The 23,517-nt window shown below is 36.5% G+C and overlaps 1 protein-coding gene across 3 annotated transcripts in view; it reads right to left on the reverse strand.

Annotated features, from left to right (window-relative positions):
- The window catches only part of LOC145986704 (aminopeptidase N-like), a 79,158-nt gene that overhangs the window by 34,528 nt on the left and 21,113 nt on the right, over positions 1 to 23,517 (reverse strand). For all 3 annotated transcript variants that reach the window (XM_083121025.1, XM_083121026.1, XM_083121024.1), the window contains exons 8-12: positions 22,994 to 23,177; positions 22,311 to 22,506; positions 20,917 to 21,197; positions 19,478 to 19,677; positions 18,122 to 18,289 (exon numbers count right to left, since the gene is read on the reverse strand). In XM_083121025.1, the coding sequence (XP_082977151.1) occupies positions 18,122 to 18,289; positions 19,478 to 19,677; positions 20,917 to 21,197; positions 22,311 to 22,506; positions 22,994 to 23,177 (1,029 nt within the window). The remainder of the gene's footprint in view (positions 1 to 18,121; positions 18,290 to 19,477; positions 19,678 to 20,916; positions 21,198 to 22,310; positions 22,507 to 22,993; positions 23,178 to 23,517) is intronic.

The raw sequence follows: 23,517 nt of genomic DNA on the forward strand, positions 1-23,517 counted from the left end.
TTTTTTCCGGTCACTCCAACATTCGTCCTTATCGTTTAAAGTAAACAAGAGGGATATATTATGGTCGTAAAAATAGCAAAGTTACCACATGCCTGTTACGTGCCGAAATAAGCGACCTTCCTTGCTCGTTTTCTTTTTATATTTGTTTTAGAGATAATGACAAAAGAGAGAAAAGAAACGAAAAACTGAGCAACCTATTTTCATTCATGAAGGAAATAAATGGCCAGCTGAGAACCTGATTTCTTGAGAGCTCAAAATGGACAACAAATATTTCTTCCGAGGCCGAATGACCACAGAAAGAAACACTGTGCTAATTCCTTGATGACTCATGGTTAACGTTGCTCTGCTGTGTGGTGTTCACGACTGACAACTGTGCAGCTCTTCCTTATCTTGCATAGAGTTTCGGCATTGAAGCTGCAGTGTTACCAATTCAATATCGGTTTTAGTTTATTTTTTGTTTGTAAAAGGTGAGGCCTCAGTAAGGCCTTACTAAAGAATTACACGGTACAATGAACCCAGTAAATGACTGAGTGTGTAATTTGTTGCAGACACCATTTTCCAGATGAACGGATGAAGACAAAAAAGACGTTTTAAATTGGGGGGGGGGGGGGGGCACTGACACTTACTCTTTGTTTTCCATTGCCTATAAATGTACTTCTTCACCTGTTATTTTAGGCACGAGCCGCTACTGGCTTCTACCCATCTGTCCTATATACTCTTTTCCACATTCGCATATGAAGGGCTCGATGCAATAAGGAGCTAACCCTTTATCCCCCTTTTTATACTCTGTAAAATGTTTTTCCAAATTCCGGCGGGCCTTCATCCCACATATAATTCCATATCCCTTTACCGTGTCTTCAATTTTCTCCGATACCCCTTTGAAGTATGGGATCCCAACAAAGTTAACTATCCCCTTACTTTTTGCTACCTCTTTCCCATATTTCTCATTCGTGTCAACGTTTGTCTCTCTTTTTATAATTTTCTGTGCTTTCCTGGCTATCCTATTCAATTCATGTTTGGTGAACCCATTCTTTCTTCCCACCTCCTTAATCCATGCTACTTCCTTTTCTATTTCATCCTCTTTATTGCATAATCTTCCTGCTCTAATGAAGAAATTAAGAAAAACCTTTGTTTTTATTTTCCCGGGATGTTCTGATTTTTTATTTATTTGTAAAATTTGATATCAACCCCTGTTTGCAACAGTTGCATTTTTTTTACCCCCCAGATGTTCAGTTCAGTTGCCAAGGAGGGGCTCACTACCGAGCAACGCGTCGCTATCCCGAAAGCACACTACAGAAACGGGGAGTGCTATGCAAACAGTTCGTAAACTGTCGACTATCCGGCAGCTATGTATTGTTTGATTTACGGATGTTTATTCCTGGCACCCCGACAACAATACAGAAGTACAGGAAATCAACCTTAAATGGCATAAAAATTAATAATACCAAGTCTCTTGCTTTGATCAAAAAGTGAAACAATTCATCAATCATGGGGGACTTAGCCGCTGGACAGTAATGAAGATAGTGGGCACGAAGTTCTCTATTTGGAGACACATCTTAATGGCGATTCTTTGATTAAATACATTAAAACTTATATCAGCTTATAATTCTTATTCCAAATACTTTTCTGTCGAATAATTTATTCGAAAGTTACAATGGAGAAACTTCTAAAAGTACAGGAAGACTTGTCTTTTTTAAAAGATGATTTCTTACATAACGTGAAAGCCACTTACATTATTGAACAACGGAACATTACCTCTTCTTCAATCCATCTAATGAGGATCAAAAGATTAATAGAACATATCGGCTTAGATACACACCAGTAACTAAGTCTGTGAATTCGATGCTAGAGGGGAAGCACAGAGGAGAAGGGCGTGAACTTTTGAGATTTTGTACTTCTAGTAGTGATCTAACAACTGAACAAAATCAATCTTTACGGAATTATTCCCGACATTCGTCGTTTTTCCCCCTTCATTTTTTTGGCTAACACAGAAGTTTTCACAACACTCCCGCATCTCGTACCACGAACGCGGCTAAAAATATGGAAAACAGTAACGTATAAATTAGCAATAACAGCACAAAATGAAGCCAATTATCAAGTGGAATATAATCTGTCCGTGAACAGTAAGTATCATATTTCCTTTAGCGCGACACAATGAAAAGTCTCATCATAAGAAAACTGCAGCTCAGTTCATTGCTGATGCAGGACAAATTTCAATCTAATTTTTCTCCCTTATATAAAAAAACACGTCTTTAAGACTTTCTCAGTATGAAGAGGAAAGATGGTTGTTAAAAAATATTCAAACTTGAGAAAAATCGATTTGGGGGGAGGGTGTTTTAAGCTGTTCAAACTTAAATTTTGAACATTTGATCACAGTGTTCAAATTTCACTAAGTTTCAATATTTGATCCATCTCATAATATGCAACCATCTTTCCTCTTTACACGAGCTCAAGAACGCTTCTGTATTTTCATTCGTTCCCGAGATATACTTAACTGAGAAGAGCATGTTGCTCTAAAATGACATTTTGAACAACCCTCATATAATTCGCAATAATCATATTTGAGCAAAATTCGTTCACAGGTGTCGGTTTTGGAGCAAAGCGAAGTTGTGTACCAAATATCATCAAAATCGGTGACTATGCGTGTCAACACCTGCGTGATTTGACATGGAATGACCCATATACATATGTATATATATATATATATATATATATATATATATATATATATATATATATATATAGATAGATAGATAGATAGATAGATAGATAGATAGATAGATAGATAGATAGATAGATAGATAGATATTATACACACACACACACCCAAACGCAGTATTCCAAGGTAACGTGCAGCAACGATAAGATCCTCTCAAAAACCTTTTCTTACTTCTCCCCCTTTCCTCTCGAGGTAGGGGTTCCTGAGTTGGTAACATTCTACTTCAAACATTCCACATGAAAATATAAGTTCCTGAATTGTGAATTTGGTCACCGTTCCTGAGTGGGGACATCACCTCACCCCCCCCCCCCCCATGGCGAGCATATTCGTTAGTCTCTGTCGGACAGTAACAGTACTTGTGGTAAATCTAAGGATCATTTGGGGATAGAAAAAATTGTACTGAAGTGCAAATTGTTTATTCAACATATAAAACTAAACTTTATTTATACAAAAGTACTACACAAATACTGCTTACGTGGCACATAACCTATAATTATATCATGTACCAATTGAGAGCATGTACTCCTAGAATTATAACAGTAGTTAGTATTGTACTTTCTCATTGAAAAATTAAACAAGAAACGATGAAAAAGTTCATCGGTGGATAAGAACTTTGAATACAAATGGCGCACGTTGGTTGTAACATCACAATTGTTACAACTAAAGAATACTAAGAAAAACCTGAAAGGAAAATCTTTTATAAGTCCTCGTCTTCGAATTTCTGGTTAATTTCATCCAAAACTTCTTTAATTTCAGAGGCGATGACTTGTGTCCTCGGAACCTGTACCTTTAGTTTCTCAAGTTGGGTCTCAACTAAGTCTTCAGCCACACCAAAATCTCCTTTATGGTCCTCGTATAGTTTGTTCGCCTGCAAGCAAAGCAACGGTTGGTTAGTGATTGTGTGCACTATCCTCAGGGTAGACCCTGACATTTTGTAAGGAGGTCCTCAGTGACATAATTTTCACTCGTTTTACAGGTAGAGTAACATCACATAAAGGTCTTTGATTTTCTGGATATTACTAGCATTGCAAGTAAGTTAACAAATATCCTTGATTTTATGTTCAATTGTCATAGGAAATATTTAACTGAAGAAGAGAAGGTATTCAAACATTAAAAAGTTCAGCTAATCGGGATACTGAGGATGAATTATTTCCATGCTGTTCTTGAAATTGCAATTATTTTTATTATTATTCCATGCTCATTTACGGATATGCTGTACGTATGGGCTTATGTGAAATTCTTTGTTTTTATTTTACTTCTGTATTCATTATCTTTTGTTTATTGTATATCTATGTATGTTATTAACTATGTAGGCAATGACAAGGCTAGATGGTGTAAGATCCTATGGTTGACCTTTGTCAGCTAAACGAAGAGGAAGATACATGCAAGGACTCGAACCTGAGAGGTACGGCTCACAATGCAACACCAACATCTCTCTGCCCTCTGGAATGAAAATGTATTCTTCCATTCTCTCTTCTATTTATATCTTTATTAGGTCCACCTTTTCCTGTATCTTTCTACCTTTATTTCCTTAGTTCCTACTTATCTACTCTACTTTTGCTCATTTCGTTTGACTTGATTTCTCTCCCGTTGTCTGTCCATTTTTATTTTCTCTCTCTCTCTCTCTCTCTCTCTCTCTCTCTCTCTCTCTCTCTCTCTCTCTCTCTCTCTGTCTCTTTCTCTATCTTGTACATTTACTTTCTTCCTTCCTTTTTTCTCTCTCTCTCTCTATCTTTCTCGTTTCTGCTCGATTCTGTATCTCTCTCTCTCTCTCTCTCTCTCTCTCTCTCTCTCTCTCTGTCTGGTCGTAGATTCCCTTCTTTTGTCTTTCTCTATGTTCTTCATTCTCCATTCTTTCCATCCCTTCTATTTCTCGCTCTTTCTTCCCCTTCATTTATTCCTATTCCCTACTCCCATTTTCTAACGCCCTTTCTATGTCTTTTTTTCTTCACCTTAAAATACTACTATCTTCATTATAGCTACCACAAAATAACCTTCGGCCAGAAGACCTCGCGCCTCTTCCCCTCCATTCGTCCAGCTCGGGCAATAAGGAAAGCTGTTCCACTCGACCTCTTTCCTCCACATACAACTACAATGCACCTGCTGTTCTGCACAGGTTCGATCGTCAGCTTGGGTTCTCAATATAATTACAAGTGAACACGACGCCATTTACCAGCTAAAGACCGCAACCTTTCGGATTTCTAGACGCAACAGACACCCTCTTGAAAAATTCTCTGCTGATGTCAATGAAATAATTCCGATATTCCTGCTGGCGAAATAAAGCATCCTGAAATGATGCCAATGCGTAAAACAAATGGGTTTGACTACATGTAAGATAAAAGTAAATAGGAACAGCTTAAGGATCTCACTGTACTGTTAATGATCCGAAAGGGTTGATGGTAATCAAGAAATAACGAGAATGCATCTTTAGATTAAAAGAATAAAACGGTTCATACCTTGTCCAGATATTCCTGTGTCCTGATGCGCCCAAAAGATTTTGAAACTCTCGTTCTCCAAATATCAGGGTCGTCGGCATATCTGGCCAAAAAATCACATGATATATATATAGACACAGATAAACATGAGGTAACATATTAGAATGATTTTATTCAATGAAATATTAGTACGAATAGTAATTAAGGAGGTTCATGTAGGGTTCATCTTTTAACTTTCAACTACATTCAATGCCTTAAAAAGAGTTTCAAAAAGCTTCTAGTAGGCTATGTAGTTCAAATATTAATTTCCCTTAACGACATATTTCAAATCCAGTACCTTTTACTTTAAACCGAGTTAAATAAGTTACACTTTGTGCTTCCAGTTGGTTGGTTGAGTTAACAATGAGGCTTATTTACACCTGTCACAATTTACAAAGAATAGGATATTTGAATATTACTACGACTCACTGAAAGAAAGGATGAGTTCAAGATGCAAAATATATTATGTCCCAGAAAATTTCTTATAGTCAAACAAGGTTTCATTTCACCTACAGAGTGACTGTTTACATAAATCATTTGGTTGAGTTATCTTAACAAAGATATTAGTTTGACGTTACTTTTGTCCATTGAAACATTGTCCATTACATCGAAAGAAATATTTTGTTCCGTTAAGAAAAACAACATGATACTCGTACTGGCAAGTGTGACAAGAGCAAACATGGCGGATCTACAAACCCGTACTCTTCGAGTACTTTAAAGTCGTGGAGATTTGAAACACTGATACGTACATTTGCTGGTAAGTGTAACAGTATTGATGTTAAATGTTGTTAAATATGTTAAGTAGGAAGTGTAAATCATAGAAATATATACATACAGGCGTAGAAGTTCAATGCAAAATTTTAATGTGGTTTTGTCTCGTATCTTAATTTGTAATTCTTATGTAGTAAATATGTAATATCTGATCATGCTGAATATAAAATAGCTACAATACATTACAAGTGGTGCAAGCGTGTTTTACGTTAACACAGGCACAATAGCTCAGTCAATATAGCATCTTGACTACCATACGGTCGACCTGTGTTCGATCCTCGGGTTAGATGATCTGGGCCAGGCATTTTCCCAACAGTTAAAATAACTTTTATAACAATTTACCTTTTGTTTGTAAGCTACTGACGTAGCAGTGCAACGTGTATCGTGTTGGTTTCTATCGTATATTGCACCTTGTTACATTATGGGGTCCGTAGTCTCACTGTACTCCGTCGAAAATTACTTTGTGCTTTCTTTTAAACGAGATATTTCGACCATTTATGTAATATAAAATTGGTTCAAACATGTGGAAACGCAAATAGCTGAGACATTTAATCCCAAAATATGGTCAGCGTAAGTATCAACTTGCCATGCTAAGTTGTTTCGCCAGTTTTTATGAGTAAAAACCGGTTGTGTGCACACTCAAATAGCTAAAGAACACATCGAAAATTGCTATCAGCCCCGTACCTAACCCTCCTAACCAAACAATGTAATATTATAACTGCTGTTGTGATATGTCGTGTTGGGTGCTACATTCACTTGCATGAAACTTTCAGGCTGTTCTACTTCATGTTAAAGTAACAGGTGTACTTCTTTTCACAATAACGCAATTCTGCAGGCTAAAAGCAAGGGAACATGCAAAAAAAAATATTTCATTTTCTTGAGAGGGTTAAACACATTGTTATGTTAAAAAGATCAAACAGCGTGAAATGAAGTTTTGAAATTTTTATTACATTTTTATTCTTTCACTCATCAACATTCCACAAAATAAGTATTTTAAGCTTGTGCGCATGAAAATGGTGCATCGTGATAGTATGTCATTATGTTCCCTTTGCCTACTCGGATATTTCCAAGTTTTAACACAAAAATGGTTGCCAGGTGAGAAGTGAATAGTAAGGTTATTTGAAATTGGATGTTAAAACAGAAGTAAGCGACATGAACGCAGCTGAAGAAACGATAATACCTGGTAGCGCAGGGTTGCCAGGAGTGTAAAGAAAGGCATCAAATGCAAGAGAGGCGCAGAATAGCAGTTTCTGAATTTCATCCTTTTTTGGGGGAGGGGGATCAATAGACGAAAGTCACTGGTATTACGAAAATGTATACACGTACGGATACAAATGCAATTGTAAGTAGTAAAAAAAAGAATACCGTGGTCCGAAAGTGGTATTTCCTTTGGTCTTCACCAAAAAAGATTTATTTCTTAATCGTAATGATGATTAGGTTAAGCACTTGGATACAGGTTCAGTTTTTGTTCATAAGTAATGTAGTTACTTATGGTTTGCATGAAATCACACTTGTTTCCTCTGGTTGTTAGATTCAGTGTGACTTTTACAAATAGATATACAGGGTGACTGGTAATTAGATTTATTCCCTGAAAGAGGTTAAAGTAGAGACAATTTGCAATAAATTTGACCATATGATACCCCGTCCGAAAATTAGTAGTTTTCGAGATAATCTAATTTCTTTTGTTTCTTTAAAAAATGACAATTTTCCACATAAAAACATGAATTGAGAAAAAACTGCTCATTGTATGGAACTTATTTCAGCGTTTTCTGATAGCTAACGAATAAGTGGGTCGTTGAAAAAAGAATTTTTCCCAAATAACAATCACATGTAAGTACCGGGTGGGTCTAGACTTACAAGTGGTAATAAAAAAAATGCACTCTTAGTTTAATTGGCAACGTATTAATAACAAAAATGGTATGACACGAAGCGTACAAATTACTTAAATTACTTCCTTGTGTCATCTGCTATCCAACAAGGTACAAATGTTGCTAACATTCATATTTGTGTACAAGAAATAATACTTCATTCATCTTCATGTGAATGGAATGAATGAACAATACAATTAAAGAACATTACACGTCTTGCTCAAAGTGGGCACCTCCGTTACGAATGCAGGCACGCAGGTTTTTACGGACATTTGGTCTCTTAACTCGTGATGTGATGGTGTCCTTGATGTGTTGACCAGCTGTTAAGATCCTCTCCCTGAGCTCTTCTTGCGATTTTACCTACCGGTGTCTTGTCATGTGGCTCCAAATGTAAAAGTCGCAAGGCGCCAAATCGATCGGGGGATCGAGCTGGGCAGTCATCATGCTGATAAATCATGTCACGTCTTGTAGCTAGAGCCACATCCTCCAATAACATTGCCATCCCGTTCCTCAAAACATGTTCATAAGTGATGCCATTTAAGATTTGTGGCAGGAAAAATGGCTCGATCAAATGATTGTTGATGACGCCCATCCATACTTCTGCCAGGGCGTGCGCCAGTGGCTGGATGAAAATTACCCAAAGAAATGGATTGGCAGAGGCGGCCCGTTTCCCTGGCCGGCTCGATCCCCCGATTTGTCGCTTTGCGACTTTTACATTTGGAGCCACATGACAAGACACCGGTAGGTAAACTCGCAAGAAGAGCTCAGGGAGAGGATCTTAACAGCTGGTCAAAACATCAAGGAAACCATCACATCACGAGTTAAGAGACCAAATGTCCGTAAAAACCTGCGTGCCTGCATTCGAAACGGAGGTGCCCACTTTGAGCAAGACGTGTAATGTTCTTTAATTGTATTGTTCATTCATTCCATTCACATGAAGATGAATGAAGTATTATTACCACTTATTCGTTAGCTATCAGAAAACGCTGAAACAAGTTCCATACAATGAGCAGTTTTTTCTCAATTCATGTTTTTATGTGGAAAATTGTCATTTTTTAAAGAAACAAAAGAAATTCGATTATCTCGAAAACTACTAATTTTCGGATGGGGTATCATATGGTCAAATTTATTGCAAATTGTCTCTACTTTAACCCCTTTCAGGGAATACATCTAATTACCAGTCACCCTGTATATATATATATATATATATATATATATATATATATATATATATATATATATATATAAAATCTGTGAAAAATCCGTAGGCTTAGTATGTTAAGCAGTTAAATTGTGAAAGTAGCTAGTCTAGTGTGACAATTTGTTGTCCCCCCCCACACACACACACATACACATATACTACATAAAGGTGGTGTCAGAAGTTTTAGAATTATGGAGTTATGGTAGTTAGAATTTATTCCGAAACGGTATGTTTCTTGCACGCTGGAGCTGCATAATTTGTGCTTGAAATGTGTGAATCAAATCATAATAAAATCATACATTTATACATGAATTAAATGTAATTTGGGGAGAGGGGGAACGCTAAGCCTAATCACTTAACCTACTTCTGTGTATTCTCGATTAGCCTGCCTCATTCATTCTAGTATATATTTAGCTTTATTTAAATTGCTAAGAAATACTCAAGAATTAATATGACAGGAATCAATGGAATTATGAGCTTAGCCAAAAATAAAATATTTTAAATTTATTTGTATCATTACTGAAGTTCAGAAATGTGTTGGAGTGGAATATGTAGATTAATATTTACTTGTTTTCTGTATATCTTATAGACAACCAATAAAACAGTAAGTCCTGGCTGGCCAAAGCAATGAACCATGGCCAGAGGTGCTAATGCATTGCCACAATACCTGGAGCATTAGGCAGTGCTACAGCAGAAACTGGGATGTACGCATATTCGTAAGCACTTGTCTCATTTATTTGTAAGGGAATAAGTTGAAAGATTTATAAACAATTTAAACTGCTCAATACTTTTTTCCTGTTATTTGGGTGCTACACACATCTATCTTTCCCAGGAGCTTCATTTTTCTATTTTTTGCTGGTGTATACAGTATTTCCATTGCTATTTCTTATTGACCAAAGGATATTTCCTGACTATATTTTTATGATGTAATAGTTTCATAATGTTATCACATTGGTAAACGGTTGGACAGGGAGCGTTCTGTAGAATTTTTCCAAACTTCTTTTGAGGCCTGGGTAAAACTCTCGCTCAGATGCATCTAACGAAATGGGAACTATGTGTAAAGGTAACTCTGAGTAGAGGGCATTACAACTCCCCCCTAATCGCTGCTACTGAGTGTGATATATAAGTATTACCAAGCAAATTTTCCCCGAACGTGTTTATTCTTTGTTTTAGACAATGATACCTTCAAAGCACAAAACTGAAACAACATGCCAAAGAAGCTGCTGAAAAACACTGCAACCACCAGGTGAAAACCCAGCTAAAAACATCCAGGGTGCAAGAGAAAAAAATCAATGGAAATAGTCATGGTTAGTTTGCCGAGCAACACTCGTACATCCACTGAACAAACAAAAGAAAGAGGATAATTTGAAAACAGTTTTGGTTAAATAAATACAAAAAAGTTGCAAATTCCACAGAGGCTAACTTGGAATAGCCCTAACTGGGATTCGAACCACTCTCTATACTTCACAGAATGTTATTTTGACAATACGTTCTGCAGCAAATATTTCCTTACGTGTAAGTTCAGAATGTTTCTCAACATTTTTGATGGTCATAGAATTTTATAATTCTAATTGATCTGACGAACCAACCAACCAGCTAACTCTGTTATTTATTATATTTTTCTTTCTTTCTTAGCAAATAACATCTTCCGTGAATCCACTGGAGAGCACTATCTGTTTCAAACAGTCGAGGATTTTCTTTTATTCCTATTTTGATGGATTGCCAGCTGAAAAAGTAACCATACACGTTTCGATTCAGGAGGATATGGAACATTGAATCAATATTTACGTTAACAACTCTTGTACTTCATCCTTTGAATGTCTCCAGAAATCTAATACAGAAGAACTTTTTTATGTGATCAAAAAAGTTTTAATATGTGGTGTATGTGTGGGTATGTGATCACAAAAAATTCATGATACTTGACTATTCCTAATAAAAATATTATTGTTCCACATCAATATGTTTAATTGCTACATGTGCAAGAAGAATTTTGGTACTCTTAAATTGCTAGTGTGGAATGTTTTTTTTTTTTTTTTTAAACATTGAGGCACCTATTTAACTGCTTGTGCTCACACGTGTAAAAGAAGTTTCTAAAATGCATGCAACTTTCGCAGACATTTTGGAACACTAATATGTGTTCCCTTATTATTTCTCATGCATATATCAATGATGATATAATATTAAAATGTTTTCTTTAATTGTAGTTCGACTACTTTTTACAGCAATTTAGTGCAACTGCTGTAACATTAAATGCCCCTGCGTTAATATTTTTTTTTATGTTTGTGCACTGGAGTAGTGTAATGGTGAAAGACAATCAAAATTTAAATATATTGAGAAACTTCATATCAATAAAGAAGTATTCATACTTTTTCCCCTTTCTCTCTATCCTTCATTGAATATTACGATGCATGTTAAAAATACAGAGGTTGCTCACACAGTGAACATCCCGCATAACAAACATGTGCACACACTCTAGAACTATTGTACAGTACATACTGTATTTTCTACAACTTATAATTTGGTAAATTCATAGCATTTTCAACATTCTTGCCTTTGTGGTGTGTTCTATATTTCCTCTACTAGTTTTTTTTATGATGTTTCCAGGTCTTGAACCTGGCTTGGAAACAGACTAAAATGATTCCTGTAGTAAACTTGTTTAACACAGTGTGCCACTTAACACATGCTGTCCTGGAATGGATTGCATTCATTATGCGAGACACCATTGTGTATGATGTGAAAGGTCTGTGAGCTGATGACACTTTGCCATGTGCTTCGAAACTACTTGACTACTGCTCCAAAACCCATCATGAAATATCAACAAGCACAAGTTCACGCAAAAATAACCAAAACCACCCACCTTCCTAACCTTTAATAACTTCCGACCACATGTTGGCTCTTTCCATTGCAAACAATCTCACCACTCTGCCTGTGTGACAAAAGGTGACCTGCATTTTATCTTTTAACACAACAATAGGACTGATTTATATTTTTTTTCCATATATCGAATGGTTTAACCCTAGAACACTAGTGTAAGTAAAATTTACATGTGGTGTTCTCTCAAATCCCTTCCCTACCTCTCAGATACAAGTCCCTCCACCTAGCAGTGCCTCGACCAGTCTGTCAGACATACGGAGAAGGTAAGTGCTGATCATATTGATTTTGTGTGTTATGTTGTGCAATGTATGTCAATTTTGCGTAGCTCTAGTAAAACGAGAAAAAAAATCACAATTTTGACATTCGTAAATTCGACTTGGATAGTTAGATTTTGAAAAAACGTTTAGAAGCATGCACTATTTTCTTGCAGGATTACAATATTGCATTCGTTCCTTATTTACAGTGTTATGAATATTTTTTTGGTTTACTTTTCATTGTTTGAACTTTTCACCTTCATTCTTAATGTACATATTGGCTTGACAATCAAGACATTCTATTAAAATGTTATATGTTTAATAAAACCATTCTTCTTTGTAGCTAATCAGTGGTGATTTATTCATTCTAGTTTACAGTTGTTAAAAGTCCAAAAACTAGAATTAATAAAACCATGTTTATACTTTTAAAAATGAAGAATAAAACCCCAATATAAGGAATATACGTAAGTTGATTTTCAAAAGGAATCGTCACACTGTTTTCATGGTGTAGAGGTTGTGTTGAAAATAGATTGCTTCATGTAAGTAAAATTTATGTAAAGTTCAAATCACAAACCCTGAGACCTTCTGTAAACAAAACCACCTGCATGCGGAAAGCATTGCAAACTCATAGAAGTAAAATAATCCACACGAAAATCCAGCGTTGTTACAGGATTCATTACGTAAGGTAAAACAATGGCCAATTTGTAGTATGGGAAACGCTGCCGCAAATGAAATCTCACTTTAAACCCAATGCTCTTTCTTTTTTACTTATTGCTTCACCTTTATGGTTAACTCGTTGCACCAGTAATCATTTCCCATAAATTTGGCTTCTTTCTTGCATGTGAATTGAATATATTTTACTTGCATTTTTTTAGACAAAATGATATAACATGGTAATGTATATTTCTAAGGATGATATAGGTAGGAGTGTATTTGAAATTTGTTTGTAGATTTTATGTATATTGTATCTTATGTAAATAAAATATATAATGGGCATAAACAGCCATATGCATTGCTGTAAGTCCGATAAATATATTGATGATGATGATCAAAACAAGACAAAAAGTTCGTAAATTTATTGCGGTTGGAAACTTTGACAAGCATCCTAATAACGATTTTTGTTCCGCCAAGTATAGTGCACTTCGTAAAATAACTTGGTGACATGGCAAGGCAAGATAAGTGTGAACATTTTGTAGTAATATGCATTGTAACTTTCAATGAGCTTAGAGATTTGTGTACATAATGATATTTTATAACGTTGGTTATTTTCTAAAAATAATCATGTGAACAGCAAGGAAGTAGTGCAACTTAGTAATATTGCCTGACTTATCCTTAGAAAAATAACATGCCGAGTTCTATGCGTGCGGGAAGGTCTCCGTGTTCTCGGAGCTTGTTTTCAAAGCACCAGCAAGGACAGCCTTTGAAAAGGGGTGAGAAACAGATTCTACTCAATATTTATGTAACGTTCTGTCAGTGGTATCCTGAGAATCCAGTAAATGAAGTGCTTAAGTTGGTATCCCAGTGCAGTGGTGTGTCAGTGTCTGCAGTTTTAAGGGTTATGAAAGAGAGAATGATCGGGAGAGTAACAATGTATGCGGCTGCATATTCGTCTGATGTTTTGAGAGCGGGTTCTCACATTCAGAGGCTCTTATATAAAATGAATAAGTGCGGCGAACTATGAGTGTAACAGCAGATGATGGTGGTCATGAATCAGCTGACGCGGAGTGATACATCGAATCGGTGAGACCTTTTGTTTACAGAAGGTCTCAGTGTTTTTGATTTACACTTTAGTGCTAGTTACACTGAAATATGGGAACATGCTACTGTTAAAGGTTACACTGTAGTATGGGAACGTGCTAGTGTTCTAGGGTTAATAATACTTTAAGATATTATTTGTTGTCTATAATGTCAGTGTGAAGAAATGAAATATACCATATAGATTTTGTAGCTATGGTGAATATGCCTTTACGAAACATAATGCAAAAAAAATAATGAAATTGCAATCTGTATTTGCAACATTCACAAGGCAGTGCCTCAAAAATAAAGTTCCATTTTTTTTTAGCTAAGTGTAGATTTCCTATGTCCATTGTAACCGGTGGTCTTGTTTAACATGTTGATCCAGTCGGTAGGATGTCCGACTACCATATAGGACACCTGGTTTTGGTTATCAAGATATGTGATTTTGGGAGGAAATTTTTTGATCTGTCCTAGTACAAGCAGCTATGGCACACATCCACCCTCATATCACTGGGGGTGTAAAGGAAGCTACAGCATAGTTCTGATCACATCTCCACTTTCGAAGATAAAAAGGAAATATATGGGGGCCTTCTATGCCCCTTTGCACCAGCATGCCGCTGTAATTAACAGCGAATTACTTTACTTCAGGATGGAAAGAAATCATTGAAGACTGGTGAAGGAGGGGGAAAAACTTAATTCACACAAGTACATATGTATGTATGTGTGAGAGAATTATTATTATGATATATATATTGTAGAGATATGGAGATTACGAATACGAGAAAACCTCGTCAAGAGAATATTTACGCTTGTTTATTTCCTGGAATTGTCCGACCAGCGGGCGATCCCAAGAATGCGCTAACTTTGTAACTTCAGTGAAAACAATGACCGAAAGGCAAACGCGTGGATCTAAACAAGATCCAGCGTGTTCGAAAGGTTTAACAACCTTTCGAAGCCTAAGATTATAAAAGGGAGCTCACTCTGATTGGATTTTGACTCTCATTCGACGCTCATTCTGGATCATTAGTCTCAGATTACATTTGAATTACTCTACGACACATTACAACTACAGAACTACGACGACGGAACACGAAGTTACGGCTGCCTAGCATGCAGCGAGTCGCGCGGGATCGCTCGGATTTGTGAGCCAAGGGTCACGGAATCGAACCTTGGCATCAGTCACCATTCGGTCTGCAAGAACCATCTGGACAAGAACATCACTCGCCTACCAGGTATGAACAAGCGTGAATAACCTTTAAATTCAACCTTCCATATCTCTTCCCTCTTAATCGGAGCAGATTCAGCTAACAGGTACAATTAAGCTCTACCTAAAATGTATAATTGAAACATCCCTGTGACCCCAGATCCCAGGTAAGACGGGATTACAACAATATATATACATGTGTGTGTGTGTGTGTGATGGTGTGTGTGTGTGTGTGTTTGCTTTTGCAGATGCTACCTTATGGGGACACTCGTCAGTTGTGAATCCACCTTGTGGGGACCAAAGTCCGGTCCCCACAAGGAAATCGTTACGAAAATACATTTACAAGCCTCGGATCACTGCCCTTGAATTTTTGAGGAATGATAACGGAATTACCTAATAGGAAATATATGCAAGAACCTGATGCATAGCATCCTTACTTCGGCAAATTTGTTTTTCACGTGTCCCCACAGGGTGGCAAATTTCAATGCAACGTGTGGGATGAGCTTACTATTTTCCACACCAGGTGGCAGAAAAGTAGCGTCCTCGTTACATACCACACGCTCTGGTTTTACCGCCCTTGTTGGTACCCGGGGGCAGGTGGAGTAAGGGGGGACGTTTCGGGTGGTGGTGCGGTGAGAAAAGGAGCGCTTACACGATTTCTTTCCGCGTAGACCTTGTGTGTACCGGAAAGGGTTAAACTTGACAAAACACACTTCGTGTGTACAAAATTTAATTCAAAACACATTTAAATCATGTTATTGGAGTAAACTTGGAGAATAATCCTGTAAACTTAAAAAAAATCTCTGTGTGTGTGTGTGTGTGTGTGTGTGTGTGTGTGTGTGTGTTTATATAGTCATAGTTTATGTTAAAAAGCAGTGTAAAATCCTGGGATGGGAGAATTTCAACCCACCAACAATTTTGTCCTACGAAAATTCAGTTGGTATAGGAAATGGCTTGCTACTTTTAAATACCTGATATGTATAAGTATATGTGTATTTTTATATACATATGTGTATATGCACACAAACATACACATCAGGTATTCATAAACTAACAAACCAGTTCGTTTACCAACTGGATTCTTGCAGGACAAAATTGTTTGTGGCGGGAAATCCCCCCGCCGTCCCCAGGATTTCATTAATATTTTTAATAATAATAATTCCAACAGAATAACCTTTACTGCCAACAAGTTGATTTGGTTGATGGTACCAAGCATCTTGTTCAGAGAACTGGACCCAATTAGATACAACAAACAGCTGATTTGTTTGGATGAACAAGATTAAGTCAATCAAATAATTTCGTACTCTCAACCTTCACGTTTTGCTCGCGTATAACAAACAAGGGATTTGGTTGCTGTAACTAGGATAACAAACTTTTTCCTCAGTGTAGAAACAAGCAGGAGTACCTGAAATATAATTCACGTCACCGAAATGAACCCCCTAACAGCAAATATAACAAATACAGATACGCGAGTACAAAAATCTTCACATTATTGATAAAATCAGAGGCTGTAGATTAGCACTCAACACATACATCATCGATTAATACAGAAGATTGTACTGGATGGGGATTAATGCAAAGGGCGATATAATAAAAGACTTCTGGGTAATCAGTAATAGAGAGAGAGTCAGAGAGAGGGAGAGATAGGCAGCAGAGACAGAGTCGGAGGGGAGAGAGAGAGGAGGAAGAGAGATGAACAGGCAAGAGAGAAATAAACAGACGGAAGGGTCAAAGACAGAGGGGGGCCAGGAGAAGAAGGGATGGAGATGCAAAAAAAGAAGGAATCAAATTCAGACAGAATTGTCAAACGGGGGAGAGGGCGATCAGCCAGGAAGAATGGCCAACGTTTTAGCAGCCAAGACATACTTTTTACTCACAAGGAATGCATTTCAGTACACATTAAACCGATACTCACAGGTCTTTCCATTGATCATAATGTTCCGCAAGATGGTCCAGAAGATTGTTCCAACCATAAGAGTTACTTGTCAATTTAATAAACACCATATTAGCCTGCTGCTTGGTTATTCCCTCCTTCCCCTCCAAAATATGATCCAGAACCCTGCAAGAATTAAAACACATAGTCAATTAGTGATCTATCCTCTCCACGACAAATCTTAGGAATGAAGGAATCTGTCACCAAGTATCGGCTTTCTTCACATTTTTCTCTTGAATATTTTATTCTTCAATGAAACTTATTTTTATAGCAATTTTAATATTTTTTTTACTTCAGGTAGAAATTATGTAAAAAATGGCTACCTGTGGAGACAAAATGAAGATAACATTTTATGTAATGTAAGGAGCACTTTGAAAGCTTAAGTCTCAATGTTCATTGGTTTTGGAGTTGTGGTAGAAAATTGCCAGACATTTTCGTAGGGGTTTTCAGATCGTGATATAAAGTAGAAAATTGCAAGAAAATAAAAAATGTTTTTTTATTACTAATAATAGACCATTAATTGTTTATTTCAAAATTAACATTATTATAAACTTCGGGAGAGAAGGCAAGAAGTAGGTGGTTATCCATTACACAGTTTTTAAAAAATGCTCTTACATTCCATGTAGCTATTATATTTTGTTGTTAAATGTTTATATCCCTCGTTCTAGAAAAATCTTTGAAATGTAAGTTTCTCACATAAATATCTTGTGTTTGGAGTTCTCTAAATTGTAGACGGATTAAATGGTGGAATATGAAAACATGGTAGACATAATTTTCGATGTAATTATTTTTAATTTCTGTTATGCTTTTGGAACACGAATTAAATAAACTTTATTTCCGTTGTAAAGTAACATGCAGAAATAATAATATAACGTTGGCTTCTTTTCTAATTCGGAATGAATTTTTCAGGAGGGTGATTTCTTTTTCAGCGACGTCTTTTCAATGTCACCCTATTTTTTGGTGGTTAATGACGAAACATTGGACAACGCATACCACTAGGTTTCACCTCTTTAATTCAAATATTTATATTTAAGCAGAGCGTAAGAAAATGACTTCGCCACTCGATTAGTGAATTCCATTACTTACTTTTGAACCTTGTAAGTGTCCCTAGCACAGCCGGCAATCACTCCAATGAAGTAGTTTCTGTCCTTAAGGTCAAAAGAGGTCGGTAGGTTGAGATACCTCTCGAACAGGAAGTCCCATTCCTCTCTTGATCCAAATTCTGCAACATTGCACAGGTGACGTAGATGCATGCTAGAAAAAAGAAAGAACAACTGTAACACAACATGAAAGTGTGTGTGTGTGTGTGTGTTTAATTGTTCAATTCAAAACGTGAACAGTGTGTTCCAGTTTCGCTCAATGGCTTATCAGCAGACGACAATGTGATTTATGACACAACCGACATGTTACAAGAATTTCTGTTTCCCTTAATTTAAGCTGAAATGGTTTCTGTTGTACATGATGATCAACGCGAACATCAACGAATTTGGAACGTATATCTTTATGAAGTGAAGTAAAAGATTTACTGTTAATGGAATTATGGCAAAGTCGTGCTACATATTGAAGGTATCAATCTCTATGTGAAATTATATTTTTATTATTAACATTATTATTATATTCCGTTTGTGGGTAGACACTTTGGATATTAATTTAATTTTGTCCATCTCTTACAGCTACGTATGTACCACTTTGCACGTAGCTTACTGCTCTATATGCAGGTTATTATATGTGTCACATTACATTCACATGGGTTAGGTGGCAGAGCAGCCTACAGGCTGAACTTCGCCAACTTATTATTATTATTATTATTATTATTATTATTATTATTATTATTAACATAAACATAAAAACAAAACACGAAGTGGATAATGGTTATACAGAAAGTAATCTATTTACAAAACCATACAAAGTGGTAGCATAATAAGAAATAACTTCAGGTTAGGTTAGGTTTAGTCATATTAGTCAATTTTAGCCACTAGCCTTAGTCCTATACATAAATAAATATATTTGTGGGAATGTACCATTAGTTAAGTTACCTGAATATTTTAGGAATAAGCTTAATTTCTTCTCGGCTGGCTGTTCCTATTTCAATTATTGTTGACTGTTGTTCATGCAGCCATCCTTGATACATAGCAAATTTCCCAGATTTTAAATATTTTCAACCAAGATTTCCTGCTTTTCCAAAAATGGCGGACAGGATTCAAATTAGATAATCTTGTGCTGGTAAGCCATAATGCGAAGAGGATGAACCACATGAACACAACAGTTGTACAGTCACGGACACTTCTGGGTTGTAATGATCACATTGAAAGTCAATGGAGATGTAACGACCCAGAAGTGTCCGTGACTGTACATGCACTACATACAAACAATAATCTAACAACAAAGCACATTACATTCAGCACTGCAGTTACTATTAGAAAACATTATAGAAATACTCACGGTACTTCATTGTCGGGGTTCTCCAAATCCATCCACTTCTTCACTTCCTGCCTGTACTTGGCTACCTGCTCGCTAGCTCCGAAAGAACTCCTTAATCTTCGTACGTTTCTCCTCGCCTCCTTTCTTGATGGGGAATCCCCTTCCTGGTCCTCTTCTCCCAGCTCCTGATAGGCTGGGTTTGACAGGTAAATGAGATAATTCTGCAAAGCGTAGCCATATAAGAATATAGATACATAATGTATGTATAATTCTAAAACATGTCTCACATTTGCTATCAAGACAATTTTAATTTCGACCGCCTCCGTGACGGAGTGGTTAACACACCGTGCTACGACGACAGAAGTCCCGGGTTCGAATCCCGGCCTTGATATGGGTATTCCTTGTAAGTGTCCCTTCATCAACTTCATCATATAATCACTCATTCTCATCTTCGCGAATAACCAAAAGTGGCCGAAAGTGAAGTAAAATAAACCCAATCAATGAATCAATCAACAATTTTAATTTCACTCATTGAAGTCACTTTTCACTTTTCTGTTGTTAGCGCGACGGTGAGGATGAATGATGATAAAGTAAATGGTGTGACAAGGACAGCCATTGCCATTTAACCCTGTCGTGTATATGCAGTGTTGTAGGTACGTACGTTCTTGGTTGAAAGGGGTACACAAACCACATAAAAATATCACTGTAGATACCTAATACATACGTATATATTGATACATATTGTATATATTTACATTATATATATTATTAATTACTAAATAAAATATACCCACTGTAAATATTTGCAAGTGAGATCTGCTAAATTTGAGAGGAACAATGTATCCCTAATCCCTTCAGATTCGACGCCACTGAACAGGATTTATATTCCACTAAAGCAAGAAAATTATTAAAGATATTACTTGTTTCATTATCATTCAATTAGACTAATAGCAGTAAAAAAATAGCATTTCCAAAACACTTTTATAAATTTCATTAAAGAAATCTCAAAATATCAATTTGCTGTGTATTAAATTTTGGAATAAGGGCTTTTCATTCCTGGACGTCTCGTGTCTTATCAAGAGCAACAAATTAATAATTGCAATATTGCTACTTAATTTCAATACACATTTTCAATTTTCTCGCTGAAAGACTACGAAACTTAATATTAAAATAATACAACGACGCTACTTTATTTAAATATTTAAATGCAAATACATTTTAGAGAGAGAGAGAGAGAGCATAACTGGAGTAAGATAGGGATAGAAACAGCCATAGAGGGAAGCAAGAAAATGAAATTAAAATTTTAAGTAGGTAGAAAAATGTCTAAAACTTTATACGTAGGCACACGTGAATGTACACAAGTCCATTGCAAATTGAGCAAAATCTTCAATCATTACGAACTTTAGGAAAGAGTTGTGCTTCACACTTCACATTCGCCAATTATTTAACTATGACAATACCTTGTAATGCTTCCAAGCGTCTGTACCGTCAATGGATCTGCCCAAGTGGTCTGCCATTACGAACGCCATAAACCATGGCTCGTCGGTGTCCAAGTCCCTCCTAAGGAAAAGCTGCAGTCGAAGGTGGTAGGCGTAGGAGAGGTCACGTGACTTGCCCATGTAGGCAGTGTTGTGGATCAGCTGGGCACGAGTCAGGGCGGGGATGTTCTTGAAGTTGTCGCTGTTCAAATACCGCGTGATCAGGTCCCAGTTGTCTGTGTCGTAGTTAACATAGTAAAAGCCTGGAAGAATACAACAATGCTGTGAAAACTGAATGCATATGTTGAAAGATCCTTCATACAAATCTCTAGTATAAAATAAATCATATTTTTTTCTTGTTGTACGTATTGCTCGCATTGTAAAATTATTTATCTTGTAGTCTACGGTTGTTTCAAGCATCAAAACACAGTTTACTGAACTAAAAATAAATATCTGATGAAAGGAGAGTGTTCTCCTGAAACGTCAAAACAAAAAACTGTGTTTTTATGCTTGTATCAACAGTAAACTGCAAGACAAATAAAAAAATCATTACGTTAAAACTAAACAAACTGTGTAACGCCCTGTAAGAGGTACATCAGGCGGGTCGATAAGTTTTGATTGTTTTATATACAGTATGTTGCGTGTTAACATAAGTTGCCCATTGGAATTTTGGTAGTGGTCCAATAGATGCATTGGGTGTGGAAAGGGTCTTATCTGTATCTAGGAATCTAATAACCGAAGACTGATTTTGTGGAGAACAAGTTTAAAAAATGAATGTTTTAATTGTGATGTCAGGTACAAATTTGTCATATTTATTAAATATAATATTGCATTAGGTGTGAGAAAGTTTTACTTTGCTTTTCTACCACTTTTAGCTAATTACGAAGATGAGGATGAACGGGATTAGATGAAATTGTTAAAGAGACAATCACAAACTCACTAGGACAGCACAAGCTCCAAAGAGGAGAATACTGATCGTGAGTTCATACGTTACAGCCTCAATAGTCTGTAAAATGCAGTCCAGGATAACAAAATGAAAGAGAAACTATTTTTGAAACTTGCCATGTGTTGCACAGTCCCAGCGATATCTATGAAGAGTTTCGTAGGTGAAGCCTCCCGATAATATCCCAATTGCTACAATAGCTTCTGAATGCTATTTCAATAGCACAATACCCGGTCGGGCTTGGTTGTTTGTGAATGTCCATTCATCAATTTCATCATTTCATCACTCATCCCCATCTTCGCAATTTAGCCAAGAGGCACAAAACGCGAAGTAAAATAAACTAAATCAAATCAAATCAAATCAAATTCAATAGCACAATGGTACAAAACAAATTCACAGAGTAGTTACATTACCACACAGCGATGTAACTCACCTACATACTCAGGATTAGCAAGGATGAAGTTATTCCTGTCTGGAAGCCCTGTCTGAATCTCCTGTTCCTTCTCCCGAAGGAAGACTTTGGCTCTTCTGTCGTCAAATTGAAGCTGGTCTTGAGTTGTGAAGGGCACGGGAATAGTCCACAAGATGTTCTCATCTTCTACCTTGTACTCAAACTCAATGTAGACTTTCTGGAACGAGAAACGTACGTTTGTATCTGAGTTTATTCCATTCACTTTCTTTGAGTTGGGTCCACATCTTTAAATATGCACATCTGAAAAATTTTCATTATGTCTGCAATCAAATCTCGGGTATTCCGACAACCAAACGAACACTTGCAACCTGTCACCATATTTGTCACAGTCAAGAACAACTGTTAAGAACTATAGTAAACTGAGAATTCGCAACAAATATGTTAACAGAAAATATTGTTTCTATTTGTGCAGAAGTTCTCAAAAGATATTTCAAATATCTTGCAAAATTTGTAATACGAATTACCTTAAACACTACAATTTAATATTATATATACATAAACATTGTGTATATATAATGCACACACACACACACACATTTTGCATATGTCTGTAAGTGTGTCTATGCATTCTAATTCCCTAATCTATACGTTGTAAGCAAAGTAATGTCCATAGAGTATAATTAAAATATGGAAGCTTATTTTACCTGGCTCAACGTTGCTGTGTTGTTGTCGTAGTTTCTGTTGATGGTGACAAGAGGAAATCTGGGGTAGTCGCTCCATGTGGTTGCCATGTCAGCAAATGATATCTCCTGCGGTAATGTTCCTTCCTCGTGACAAATGTCATCGTAAATTTGCCAGAAATACTCCTTGGTGTAGGTCGAGAATTTCCTGGTGAAGAGAATTGCTATTATAACTTTTGTAGTAAAGTTCATATACGATCCCCAGTATGTGTACGGCAGGCAAAGAAAAGGTGAGAAATCCGTATTTAAAAAAGAACGTGGAATACCATGAAAAGTGGTTCTACTCAATAAGCAACAAAGCGAATTGCGAATGCTATAATGTGCATATTTCATCAACAAAAAGCATTAGCATCTGTAGCCTATATGCTTTACAGACAAATGTAGCCAAACCTTGCATCATTTTTCGAGCGTCACACACGTAACACGTTTTCAGAAATGCTTCTCGTGCGTTTCGACGTGCAAACCTGTCATGTCAAGCTTGCTGTAAT

Source organism: Lepisma saccharinum, chromosome 4, assembly GCF_977018435.1.
Source record: "Lepisma saccharinum chromosome 4, izLepSacc3.1, whole genome shotgun sequence".
In the NCBI taxonomy this organism is placed as follows: domain Eukaryota; kingdom Metazoa; phylum Arthropoda; class Insecta; order Zygentoma; family Lepismatidae; genus Lepisma; species Lepisma saccharinum.